General features: G+C 41.7%; 1 protein-coding gene across 4 annotated transcripts in view; it reads left to right on the top strand.

Moving 5' to 3' along the window:
* Positions 1 to 13,296, top strand: part of LOC122789298 (nucleolar and coiled-body phosphoprotein 1-like) — a 1,070,760-nt gene that overhangs the window by 699,865 nt on the left and 357,599 nt on the right. For all 4 annotated transcript variants that reach the window (XM_044056613.1, XM_044056615.1, XM_044056614.1 and 1 more), the window contains one exon: positions 9,763 to 9,918. In XM_044056613.1, the coding sequence (XP_043912548.1) occupies positions 9,763 to 9,918 (156 nt within the window). The remainder of the gene's footprint in view (positions 1 to 9,762; positions 9,919 to 13,296) is intronic.

Genomic DNA, 13,296 nt, shown 5'->3' on the forward strand with positions numbered 1-13,296 from the left:
AAGGTTTGTCCTTCTCTATAAAGGTTCATGCTGCAGCAATCTCTGCTCACTATGACTGTGACCCACCATTATTTTCTCAGCCTTTGTTTAAGCAATTCCTTAGAGGGGCAAAGAATATAAGACCCCCACGTAGAGCTCCTACTCCTGCTTGGGATCTCAATTTTGTGTTGGAGAAACTCACTCTACAACCTTTTGAGCCTGCAGCATCGGCAGAGTTGAAATATTTATCTTGGAAGACTGCTTTTTTGTTGGCCATTACCTCTGCGAGAAGGGTTTCTGAATTACAGGCCCTTATGGCAGTTGAGCCTTTCTTAATTTTCCACAAGGATAGGGTGTCTTTGCGTACTAACCCTTCTTTTATGCCTAAAGTGGTTTCTAGTGTGGCTTTAAACCAAACTATTCATTTGCCTACTTTTTATGCAAACCCCCAAAATAAAGGGGAAAAGATTTTGCACACTTTGGATATTCAGACAGTTGCGATATTATTTGAGCAGAACTAAAGGGTTCAGGCAGTCTCAGCAGTTGTTTGTTTCTTTTGCTTTGGGTTCTCAGGGCAAACCTGTTTCAAAACAAACTATTTCTAAGTGGATTGGTTTTTGTATTGCTTTCTGTTATTCCCATCATGGTAAGGAGATTCCAGCTGGGATTAGGCCTCATTCCACTAGGGCTACTGCCACTTCTACAGCTTTTTTAAGGGGTGGCTACTAAAGATATTTTGGAAGCAGCTACTTGGAGTTCAGTGCATACTTTCTCTAAGCATTACCACCTTCCACTTTACTCTAAATCTAGGGCTGGATTTGCAACTGCAATTTTACAAGGCATGTTGGCAGCTCCTAATGCTTTATAGTTTTGCCATCCTCCCTTACCTCTGCTTTGGGATTCTACCCATATGTAAGGACTGCAGCATTGTGAGATGAAGAACATAGTACAGTTTTGTACCTACCATAAATGTAGATGTTCGAACATCCTCATTGCTGCAGTCCAATTCCCTCCCTCCTTCCCTCTGTTGTTGAAGGTGGTGGTGTTGTTTGTGTTGTACATATTGTAAATATGGTTAGTGCACGGGTGGTTGGTTGGGTTTTGCTGGTTTTTGGCTTTGGCCTGTCTTGTTAGGGCCTTCTGACATCTGGGGCAAGAAAAGACTGAGGAAATGACATCGGTCATGCGCTTTTGTACCCTGACGTCCTGATGTCAGTTTTAAGCGCCTTGACCGACGTCAGCCTAATACTTTGGTATTCGGGCCGACCGAGGACAGCGGACTACCCATATGTAAGGACTGCAGCAATGTGGATCTTCAAACATCTACATTTATGGTAGGTACAAAACTGTACTTTCTCAGGAGTCTGTTCCGTTAGGCCACCCGGGACAAGGTGCTAGGGACGCGGTCCCATCCAGCAAGAATGAAGGCGAGATAGACAACTTAACATATAGAAGTTATGTTCTTACCATAACGTTCCATGTTAGTTGTCTTCTTCTCGCCTTCTTCTTGCGTCCCACCCTCCTTCCCCCTGGCCTGGACAGACCTAGAGGAGTTGTGATTGTGACCTCTCTTTCTACCACCTCTTTACTTAGGCATATGCTGCTGTGCATATTTCCTGAATCAGGATGTAGGTCACCCTTCTTTCTCCCGGTTAGAGGTGGACTCTGTTTATAGTTATTCTGTTACTATTATAAGCTGGGGTTAGCTTACAAACGAGATCTGAGGTAACTCTCGCCTAGCATTGTGGGATATAAGGGGAGCCTCGAGCCGGTGGAACCAACTCTCGAGCTTTAGAGTGGCAGTGGAGCCGAGGTCGGCTCCGAACCCATCCAGCAAGAAGAAGGCGAGAAGAAGACAACTAACATGGAACGTTATGGTAAGAACATAACTTCTATTTATCCCACATGAATTAGGGATAATTTGGACAGTTGACTTTATGCTCAGCAAGGGGGCACTAAATGATCAAATGCGGCTGGTTGAAACTTTATTGGATGTCATCTTAAAAAATAACTTTTTGGTGTTTAAGAACAGATTTTTCCTACAAACCACTGGCATCGCTATGGGGTCACCATGTGGCTGCACTTTTGCCAATAGTGTATTGGCCCACTGGGAATCTGAATTGCTTTTTAAAAATGCCCTGTACCAGGAACACGTCACCTGGTACACTAGGTACCAGGATGACATGTTCTTTTTATGGAAGGGGTCATTTGATGTTATACCATATTTTATTGAGAGCATATCAAAAATGACCCAATTCCATGAGTTTACATACTCTACGGGAACTGATGAGATCACCTTCCTGGATGTCAAAATCAGCAAGGATAATGAAGCCAATAAGTTTAAGTCAACCATTTTCAGGAAACCAACGTTTTCTAACACCTATTTGCATTTCACCAGCTCGCATCCCCTGCACCAAAAGAGAAGCGTTGTCAAAGGGCAATTTGTTCATGCAGCCAGAATGGTGTCCGAACAAGGTCACTTTCTGGGTGAATGTGACAAAATTCAATCTGTTTCTCATGAGAGGGTATCCCCATATGTTTGTAGATCAAATTAAACAAAGAAGTCTTATACAAGAGAGAAACAGGCCATTTCCAACCTTTATTAAGGGGAGGTAAAATGCAAGCTATTCCTAATAGTAGGAAAGAACATTGCAATATTTCTTTCTTATTTACAAATTGTGTTGATTTCAAATCCATCAAGAATATTATTTCCAAAAATTGGAAATTATTTTCAGATGATCAACAACTCATAAAAACTGTTGGGGAAAAGCCAAATTTTACTTATAAACGAGGCAACAATTTAAAAGAGCTCTTGGAAAGCACTAAAGGGAACACACATGAGAAACAACTAGGGATGTTTAAATGTGGAATGTGTTCCCATTGCAGACATATGGTGGTTGGAAAATCCCTTAAAATAATGGGCAATGATTATTTAATCAAGGGGAAATTCAATTGTAACTCCAAAGGAGTGGTCTATGCGGCTCTATGCAGGCATTGTCCTGCATTTTACATCGGTAAGACCGATAGACCATTCAAGAAGAGGGTATATGAACACATATATGCCATAAATAATGGAGACACAAATAATGCACTGGCAAAACATGTTTGCCAAAACCCCAGTCATACCTTTGAGTTTACAATATTACACCAGGTACAACCACAGATCAGAGGGGGCCCATGGCAATTACAATTAGAGGAACAAGAAGCAGCTTGGCAGATTCGTACATCATCCTATACACCACCAGGATTAAATGAAGTGGTATCAATTAAATGTATATTAAAGCTCAAATCCTTGAGGAGGTAGAATTTAATAAATTTAATAATTTAATAATTTTAATAATTTCAATTATTATCATTATTTATATTAGTTCATTATAATAGAATATTGGTTTTAAAAATTATTTCATGAAATAGATGTACATGTATTCATCTTTTTAGTTGGGCTTGAAGCTGCATGTTAAGATGCTAAGATGTTAAAATGCAGGGTAAATGATTTTGTTATGCACTTGCCTAGTCATGCACAAAATATAACTGAAACTATTTAAATTTTAAATATTAGTCTACTGTTTGTTTCAAGATTCAAGAAAAGCCTTGGTCTAACCAGTTGCTGCTGTCTAAAGTATCTAAAGTATATAATATATAATATACAATATAATAATTTGTATTTTAAAATATTTATACATTTGAAACATGATATTTTTAATTCATCTATGCAAAGAACATGAAGAGTTTTTTAAAATGCGTCTAAAGTATCTTTTAATACTTTAAATATTTTAAGAAAAATTTGTTAACACTGGTTTGATTGGATAATTGATGCTTGTTAATTGTTTAATTGTTTAGTTTTAGTATTTAAATGATTGAGAAGTGTTGTACAATGTTTTAGTCTGAGGAAGGTGGGGAAAACTTCCCTACCGGAAGCGCTAACTACTATTAAATAAATCTGTGCTCTGCCTGATTCAAAGTTACTACGGCTTCCACTGTTTTTTCTTGTCATTTGCTCCTTCGTCCATGGGAAAACCTATATCCAAAGTGACACTGGCTAATTGGATTTGTCAGTGTATTTCTCAGGGTTATAAGGCATCGGGCAAAACAACTCCATTTAAAATTCGTGCACATTCCACACGGTCCATCGCAACTTCTGCAGCCTTCTGGTCCAGGATGCCGTTGGAAGACATATGTTCAGCATCCACTTGGTCTTCTGCTCATACGTTTATTTCTCATTATAAGCTGGACATGATATCTAGAAGCAGCACGTCCTTTGGCTCCACGGTGCTTCGGAATATCCTTCCATAGGCCACCCAGGTTTCTTTGTTTAGGTAGCTGGGGACTCTGTCCCACAGGTTGCAGAACAAATGAAGTAACTACTTCAGATTTAGAAGTTATGTACTCACCCTAACATTCCATCTGAGTAGGTACTTCATTTGTCTGCAACCACCCCCCCCCTGCCATCCCCTAGCCTGTATCGGGTTTCTGGGATCTTTTATGATTCTTGAGAATATCTGAACCTGTTTATTACAGGTTTTTCAGGTGATACAGCAAAACCGATCTGAGGTAGTGTGGTGGTGACAGGGGATTGTGGGTAGAGGGGAGGAGCTAGGAGCTCGGATCTTGAAGCTTGGAAAGCTGCCGGTCGGATCAGAGACCCACAGGTTGCAGACAAATGAAGTACCTACTCAGATGGAACGTTATGGTGAGTACATAACTTCTAATTTGTTGGCAATCCTTGGGAACTGAAGTCACTAAATGACAGACCTTTGAGTTTGACTAATTCCTTTGGAAAATGCATGCTAAAACTAATCCTTTCACTCTAGCAACTTTCTAATTTTATAGCAGTATTTCAGTGTTTAAAATATGTTCCTGTTTTTCAGCCTTTGCCCCCTTTTATTTTTAGGTGTTATCCAGATTTGTTGAACTATTAGTAAATTCATGATTTATTGAGCTAGGGTGGCTGCAGTGGTGCAGCGGTTAGCATTGTCTCTCTAAAAGGTTCTGTTCAGTTTTCAGCTGGGGTGTCTTCTTTGCAGAGTCTGCATGTCCTCCCTGTGGTCGTGTGGGTTTCTTCCAGGTGCTCTGGTTTCGTCCCACCTTTCAAAGACATGCAGTATGTGGATTTGAGACACTAAAATTGGCCATAGGTGTGAGTGAGTGGTACTGATGAACTAAAGCGGCAGGGCTTAGCCACCCAGCGGTGTAAACCTTGGCTCGAGATTCACTATTGAAGTGACACCCCCAACCCATGTGCAAAATGGGGAAAAGGGGGTTGAGAATGGATGAATCTATCCAGATTTCCTGAGCTAAGAAGTTGAGAGGTATACATTTCTCTTAGCTGTTGCTTGACTGCTCGATTGATCTCACATTTACACAAACACTTCCTCTTTCATGCGCACAGGCATGCATGCCTACACTCCCACATGCAGACAGAAACATAATCACACACTTTTCTTTTTGAAATGTTTCTTTTAATTTTGCACTTGCTAAACAGCAAAAGCACTTTTTAGTGAATGTAAAATGGCTTGATCTGTCTCGCGCACGCATACACACTTTTTTCTTTAAATGTTACATACTCTAAACAGAAAAAACAGTGCTTAGGGAGTGTAAAATAATGGTGTCTGTTAGTTTTGTTGCAGTCTGAGGTTCAGCAGCTTAATATGTTGTGGTGCAGCAGTGGACTTTTTCAGCAGGCATTACCTGTGCATAAACACCCTATTGGAGAACGTACTCCATTCAGAGTGACCGTGTAGAAGTCACCCATTCTCTAATACCAGTTTACTACCTTGTTTTGTTCGACTGCTGTGCTCATTGTTTTTACATAATGTCCGATATTGGTAATAGCTCACTGCAGGACAATGAGCTTACATTTTTATTATACCTGTATGACCACTTAATTCAGATGCAGTTCTTGGAGATATGAAGGGCACTGGAGTACACAAAGTGTCATCTTTTGTACTGCTGGGATTGTAAGTTTTGTGGGTGCCCAGCTTGATTTGTAGAGACTATGCTAGAGAAAGCAGATGCAAGTTTTCTAGCATTGTAAAGCCACATTCTAATGGTGCCATGAGCCAGGTTGTATGTAATGGAACAGTTGCAATTTGCCAGGTAATTGGGACAGGATATTCGGTCCCTGGAACATGCTATTCCCATTCTGCCTTGTATAATGAAGGTAGTACGGGAGGATGGCCTGCTGTTTAAGACCATCTGCCCTAACAAGGGCACCACTGGTGGCTCAGATGTGACATAAAGGGGCCCCTACCAAGATCCAAGGCTGTCAAAGCTATAAGTGTAAAAAAAGTATCCTGGCTGTTTTAATACAGTCTGGAAATCTAGTACCTTTAACATTGTGGCAGACATTGCAGTCGTGTGGTACATAAACCAAGGGCCACACACTTTGTACAAGCCGTGCAGGTTAGCCATGCAAGTTTGTGCACAGGCAGTGGAGTGCTTTCTCTTTATAAAAGTAGCTTATATTTCCTCACAGGAGAACTCCACAGTAGCTCACTTGAACATAACCTTATCAGACTCATTAGTTGACTAGTCAGAGATAGTCTTGGATCTCACAAACGGAGTGTGCTAGAGTTAAACGTCTTACAGTGCTGCAAGCAACAAGCAATTGACTAAAAGTTCTGCTGCAGAGCCCTAAACAGGTTTGATTAATGGATGCCTTTCTCTACACTGAACAGGTTTTTCAGTTTCAAATCCCATACCCTTGCTCCCCAAGGTAGTAAATAACTTGAAGTTGGAGAGGCCATCAATAATTCTTGATTACATTCAACAGTAAAATTTTTCCCATCTGAGTCAGTTAAGTAGAGATTCTTACTGCTGTCAGCATTGAAACAGTGCAAAGGGAGGCGGCTCTTATGCTCTCAAGTTGTATATGCTCAGTCTAGCAGCTTGGATAATGTGATCCTGCTACCATTGAGTCGTCTTGCCAGAGGACATACTAAAAAATTAGGTTGGGTGTAAAGTTGTATGCAGTTGAATGGAAATTTTTTTTGTGCTGCAAAGGAAGAAACCAGTGGCATCAAGTGGAATGCCTGTCTGTTTCAACTGTTACACGGCTAGCCTGTTCCTTTATGAAGATACAGCTCTGTTCAACATGTTTGTTTAAGGGCCCCCAACTTCCATCCAGGGCTACAGTGATCCACATCACTCCCTCCCTCCAAAAAAGATCAGCCCCAGCTTGGGACCACTGTTATGAGTTAGAAAAGCCAATCTTATCCTTTGATTCTGCAGCTTATGCAGCCCAGAAATTTCATACCTGGTAAGCAGTGTTCATGGCTGCCGCGTCTGAAAGATGAGTCTATAAACTAAAGCCCTTCATGTGCAAGGACCCTTTCATGTAGTTCTGTAGATAATTGTGACAGTGCATACTAACCTTTTATGCCAAAAGTGGTTATAGAAGTAACTCGTTACCAAGCTCCTTAATCTGAATTAATGAAATTCCACATTTTCTTGATGCTCGTAGATGGTTATTGTTCCGTCTCACTAATACCTTAACTTTCTGAAAGTCAGATCACCAGTTTCTCATTTGCTGCAACCATGGCGAGCGATCACCAGTGGCAGAATCTCAAAGCAACTTGTACATAGGTCTCTCTGGTGACGTAGACTGATTAAAGCCTTGTCTGTGGCCCAGATGACCTGGCTTCGAATAGCAGCTTACTTGGTGTGACTGAATGGCGGGGGAAGAGTTTCTGGGAGTCTTTTCCAATGACTCCTGGTGGAGGCTGGGGATGTCCTGAGTGGATGGGGTGGCCTGAATGGGGATAGGGTAATGGACATAGTTGACGTGCTGCAGAGGTGAGGTGAAACAACTTGTGTGCACACTGCCTTCCCCTCAGACATGCCACAGAGACCATTGGGAAGGAGGAGTAACTGGGTAGGCAGTAACCCTCCTGGGTAGTTGGCCAAACCTCCAGGGCACTCCAGTTCCATTCTGGCCCCAGCCCCATCAGAAAAGTGTTGGAAGTTAGGAAATTGCTGGTAGACCAGCAGTGGATGGTGGAGCACTGAGTAAAGTGCTAAAGAATTATGCAGTGGGGAAGAAAAAGCCCCCCCCCCCCCAAAAAAAAAATAGCACATTCCATTAACTCCTGCCATAAAACTTGTGGTAAGATTTTGCAGGAGGGCAGACGCTGTCATAAAAGGGACAGTTTTGCCATTACAGACATTGACTCAGTTTTATTACCCAGTAGTGGGTAACCTAGAAATAGCCAGTCGGTCCCAACTCATAATGTCTGTAGGCAGTGCTGACTTGATGCAATGTGTAGGTTGGTAGGGTTGGATTTTCCCATGCTGTCTTGAAAGGCCTATTCCAGCCATAATTGGGACAAGTTAGCCAGCCACCAGTCTGGATTAAATAAGCTGTGGAACTTTTCCCTATGACTAAAAGTAACCCACAAAGAATATAGTAGTTAGTAGGCAGTTCAGTATAATTAGATATTGGAGTGTGTTCAGTGTCTCATTTTGTTTCCTTTCCTCCATTTCTGCTGCAGTGAGATTGTCCAGCAAAAATTTTTACACCATTTCTTCCCTTTCACTTCTCTATCTTCCTGATGGTTCCGTCCTTGCCTAGCTTCCTGAATTAAGCCAGATCAGCAGATCTTGATGGTATGACACAGCAGATGCCAATATACGAATCTTCTACCCTGATTAGGTGGGGTGGGGGTGGGGGGGGCAAGAAGCAACTCAAGGTAACCTGGGTAGATGCTTTCTGTGTGACTGCTACATGGAAACGTCTCTGAAGTAAGACCACATCAGTCCAACCAAGGTGGAAGGGCTTAGGCTGGATGTTTGACACTGTCAAACGTTGCTACAGGTTTTGATTGCAGCAGTTGCAACACTTCCATGTGCAATTGCACCGAGTTGCCTTCTCAAGTGACTTTCAAATCATGATCTGTATTTTGTCTGTGCAGAAGACATTTATACACTTTAATTACAAATATCGCTGTGCTTCAGAAATTCAGTATAATAAACTTTAATGAAGTAGTAAAAGTCTGACAAATGTCATGTCTTCTCTGCCTGTAGTTATAGTAGTTTTCAAGACATTGGACCAGGGTGTGAACATGCTTTTAATTTTCTGCATGATCATCTTAGCCGTGCCACTATCCTCTCCTCTGCTCTGGTGGCTGTCACTTATCTTGCATCCTGCTAATCTGTTGATTGATCCACAGGAGTTAGAAGTTCCTTCCAAGACAGGTTTTGTAGCAGTATCTGCTAAAAAATTTTCTTTAGAGGTAGAATATATGGAGAATTCTGCTGCACAGCCCCCCCCCCCCCCCAAAAAAAAAAAAAAAAAAACACATTACCAAAAAAAAGACTTAAGACTAAAATTACTGAAATTGGGTTTGGAGGGCTGAAGGGATATGGCTGTAAGACTGGATTCATTTGGCTGCAACCACTGGGGACCGACCTTAGCAGTATGGTTTGTGCTTGTCTGTGGGTGCATGTAATGTAATATGCAAGACTGCCAAAGTAAGTGAAATTTTTCTGCAGAACACCAAGTTAATAACCCTGATTTCAAAGTTTAGTGGAAGAATGAGTGGACATAACCTCCCGTGCCTTCAGGAAATACAGAGTACAGAAGTGCACCCTGAAAAGCTATACAGTGTTTTAAATGCTTGTTTTTCTCTCTCTCTCCATTTTTTTAGCTTCATAATGTGTATAGAGTTGGTATTGAAGTTGCATTGTTTTGTTGGAAATTTATTGTCCAGGAAAAACTGTAACCATGTTGTAGTTGGTACATGTTCATTCTACTTACTGCTTGTGATGTATGTCTGTATTTTTCAGATTCTAGTTCTGATGAAGAACCAGCTACAAAAACACCCGCCAGTGCAACAAAAACTGCCCCTCTGAAAACTGCTTCCACAAAGCCAGCTGCTAAAGCAGCAGCTCATGTAAAACCTGCAGAGGCTAAAAAGACTTCTAGCTCTTCAGACAGTTCAGGTATTTATCTGGAAAATTTATTTTGAGGTCAAACTCTACCCTAGATTTAATCGTTTTCACTGTTGTACTCTTCACTGTAGAAGGCTTGATGTCCAGACTGACTTCAGGGATCTTTTTCATCCTTCATCCACTAAGCTGAGTGGGTGCCCCCCCCCCCCGGATGTCAGCATGCCTGTGATAATGCGGAGCAGACACCTTTATCATATTCAGGTCTCTCTTGTTTCAGTACAAACAAGAAAGGAAGTTTTGCAAGTCTAAGTACTTTTTTGTTTAGTCTGTCTGCTCAAGCTAACTTGCAGCATTCAGGCAAGTGCTGTGGTAAGTGACTGTCACTTTTTTTCTTACTTGCTTGCCTTAAAGCAATTTTGACTTCTGGATAGATGTCCATTTCTAGAATTAAGATGCATTTCTTGTAGAAAACAAATCCTTCAAAGTCTTTCACAACTGGTATTTGTTTGGTTTAGAAGCAGTGCATAGCCTCACCTCTTGCCTTCATTGTGCTAAGCTAAGCTCAACGTTAAAGAGCAGAAACTCTCAGACTGAACTAGAAAACGCCATGCACCTTTTCCAAAGCTACCTGACATCAGTCAAATCTCCAGATACCCCACTTGAAAATGAAGCACCACAAGGGAAGGGGTAATGGGAGGCCCAGCAGGTTACAGACAATCTCAAATCCTTTGTAGGTTTGAGGACACAAAGCAGTTTGAGGTATTGATCTGATGTTTTTTCTCTGCCCCTCAACGTATGGGTCTTCAGATCAGATGTCTGCCTTTTTCAAGCTTTGGATCTGGTGTTGGGGTTTTTTCCCTTAGTCATAATTCCCTGTATTGACAGTTACCTCAACAATTGTTTACCTCCACAAGCATAGACACAGTTCTGTGGATGCCCAGTAATGAGAATTCTTTTTTTTTTACCAAAAATATCTTTCGTATTATTTTTTCAGTATATCTTTATAGATATTTAAATATTTTTCAATACGGATTGTTTTTCCCTTTTTCTGCTCCTTTTCTAAGCTGTTTTGTTTGCCTTGGGCATTGAACCCATTTTTTTCCTTTCCAAAATATATTTAACACCTGTATAGGGCTTTGTTGTTACTATTTCTGCTGTTAGACTTTATTGGTCTTCTTTTTGGTTGTTAACAGTTTAGTATATCTACTTGTCTTCTACCTCATTTCCTGGATGTCGAACAAACCATCTGGTTTGTGTGGTCTGTGCCCACAAGTTATCAAACTGATGCACACAAATGTGTGCATTGCCTAGACCCCTCACAATTGGACACCAACTGCTCCATTTGCAAAGGGCTTCTCCTAGTCCCTGCTGAAGAAGAGCACTCCTTCAGCTTCTTCATAACCTTCCACTTTTAAGAAATCAGCTGAAAAGCCAAAGGAGAAGTCTGAGGGGAAATGAGTCTAAATCCTCAGAGGTTTCTGGATGCTTCATCTTCCTCAGATCCAGCTTCTAAAGTCTGTAAGCCTTCAGATCCAACACTTGGAGCTTCTCACTAGAGCCTGTTTCTCCTGTGCTCTGCTCACTAATCCTAGAAGAACAGCAAGTATCATTCCAGACCTCCCTCTACTGCTTCATCCTTCCAGTCAGCCAGATCTTCCAGGAACCTTACCGAAACAGATGTGGACAAGATGAGGTTCCTTCAGACGCAGATCTGGTCGGGAGTCCTCTCTGCTCTGGCTTCTGTCAGAGCTGAGGGGAACTGTTTCTTCCCCACTCTTGTTCCTCCTTTGATTCAGCCTTTCTGATCGCAGCTCTTGGATCAAACTTCCACTGGGACAAGTCAGTATTGGAGCCTAGAGTCCCTTGACACAGACCAGTTTGATTTGGTTGGCTCCAACTGCTTCAGAGCCTAGTTGTCTCAGCCTACTCTGACAGGGTAGTTTTGGAACTAAGGTCTTGGGCTGTTCCCTCGCTCTGCACTTAGGCATTAAGACAGTTCCTCGCTGACCGCCTCTGACCTGAGCTGTGTGACTTCTCTGGTTGAGCCTCCTTTGGGGGGCTATGGTACTCGGACCCATATCGCACTCCACTTTCAAGAGTACTTTCTCATTCCAGAGAGGACTACCCTGTGGAGTTCAGATGTGTCCTCCCAGTGTCTGGGCCCTACTCTTGTCCCATCTGCATAGCTATTGACAGTCTTCACCAACTCCTATGGAAGAGACCACCTCAGCTTCCAAGTCCTTCCCAGTACATCCCACTGAGGAGGTGCACAAGAAGCATGTGTGTAAAATGAGGCACCTGGATTCCCCTCAGGAAATTATTTTATTTTTATTTATTTTACATTTGTTAACCGGGAGAGTCCGACTGGATACATGTCCATTTTCAGCGGAGGCCCGGGGAGAAAAGCTCCAAGTACATAACAGACATATGAACATTGTTAATGCAAAAAAAGGAAGATAGTTGAGTTCTAAATACAATGTAAAGATACATCGCATCTTGGGGGAAAAAAAACAACAGCAGCATATAAAAAAAAACATAGGTCAGTTACAAAGGCGCCTTGTTAAAAGCGGTTAAGGATAGTGAGGTAAGAGAAGGGTAAATGATAGTGGTTAATCAGGTTTGGAACAGGGACATTGCCAGAGAGTATTGAGATGGGGTTTAAGCTTTTTTTTGAATTGTAGGAGTGAGGGTTCTGAGGTGAGCATGTTCGGTAGGGAGTTCCACATTTTACCTACAAAGTTTGAGAATAGAGAATCCCCAGCAGAATTATTGGCTTTGGTAGTTTGAGCTAAGATCTTATTGGAGGAGCGTAAAGATTGCAGGTTAATATAGGGGTGAATGATGTTTTTCAGAGCTGGTGTTTTCTCTGGGTGATACAGTATCTGGTGAGCCGTTTTGAGTTGGTTGAAATGGAGTTGGCTGGAAAACTCTAACCACCCTAGTTGCTTCAAGTTAGTGCAGTGGTGCGTTCCAAAGGTGGAATTTGTGGCAAATCTAGCTATGTGATTGTAACAAGAAGCAAGTTTGTTAAGGGTTGTCTTGTTTAGGTTTGTAAAGAGGGGGGGAGGCATAGAAAAGAGTTGATAGTAGGTGTGTGCTGGCAATTATAATTTTAGCGTGAGGAGTGAGAAAGTGTTTTACTTTATAGAGAGCCAAGCTTTTTATTGACTGTTTTGATGGTAAGATTGAAATGGGTGTCAAATTTAAGGGAGTTATCAATGGTAACACCTAATAGCTTTGTGTGAGCTTCTGGTGATATAGTGATTCCATTGGAGGATGTAATAGAGAAGGTGGGGGGAAGAGTCTTGTTAGTGGGTGAGAAAGTAAGTAGTTTTGTTTTGTTGGGGTTGAGAACTAGTTGTCGACTTGAGAACCATTTTTCTATTAGGTTGAAGGTGTCTTGGGTTGAAGCAGTGAGGTCTGCCAGGT

Source organism: Protopterus annectens, chromosome 14.part0, assembly GCF_019279795.1.
Source record: "Protopterus annectens isolate FY-2018-M chromosome 14.part0, PAN1.0, whole genome shotgun sequence".
In the NCBI taxonomy this organism is placed as follows: domain Eukaryota; kingdom Metazoa; phylum Chordata; order Ceratodontiformes; family Protopteridae; genus Protopterus; species Protopterus annectens.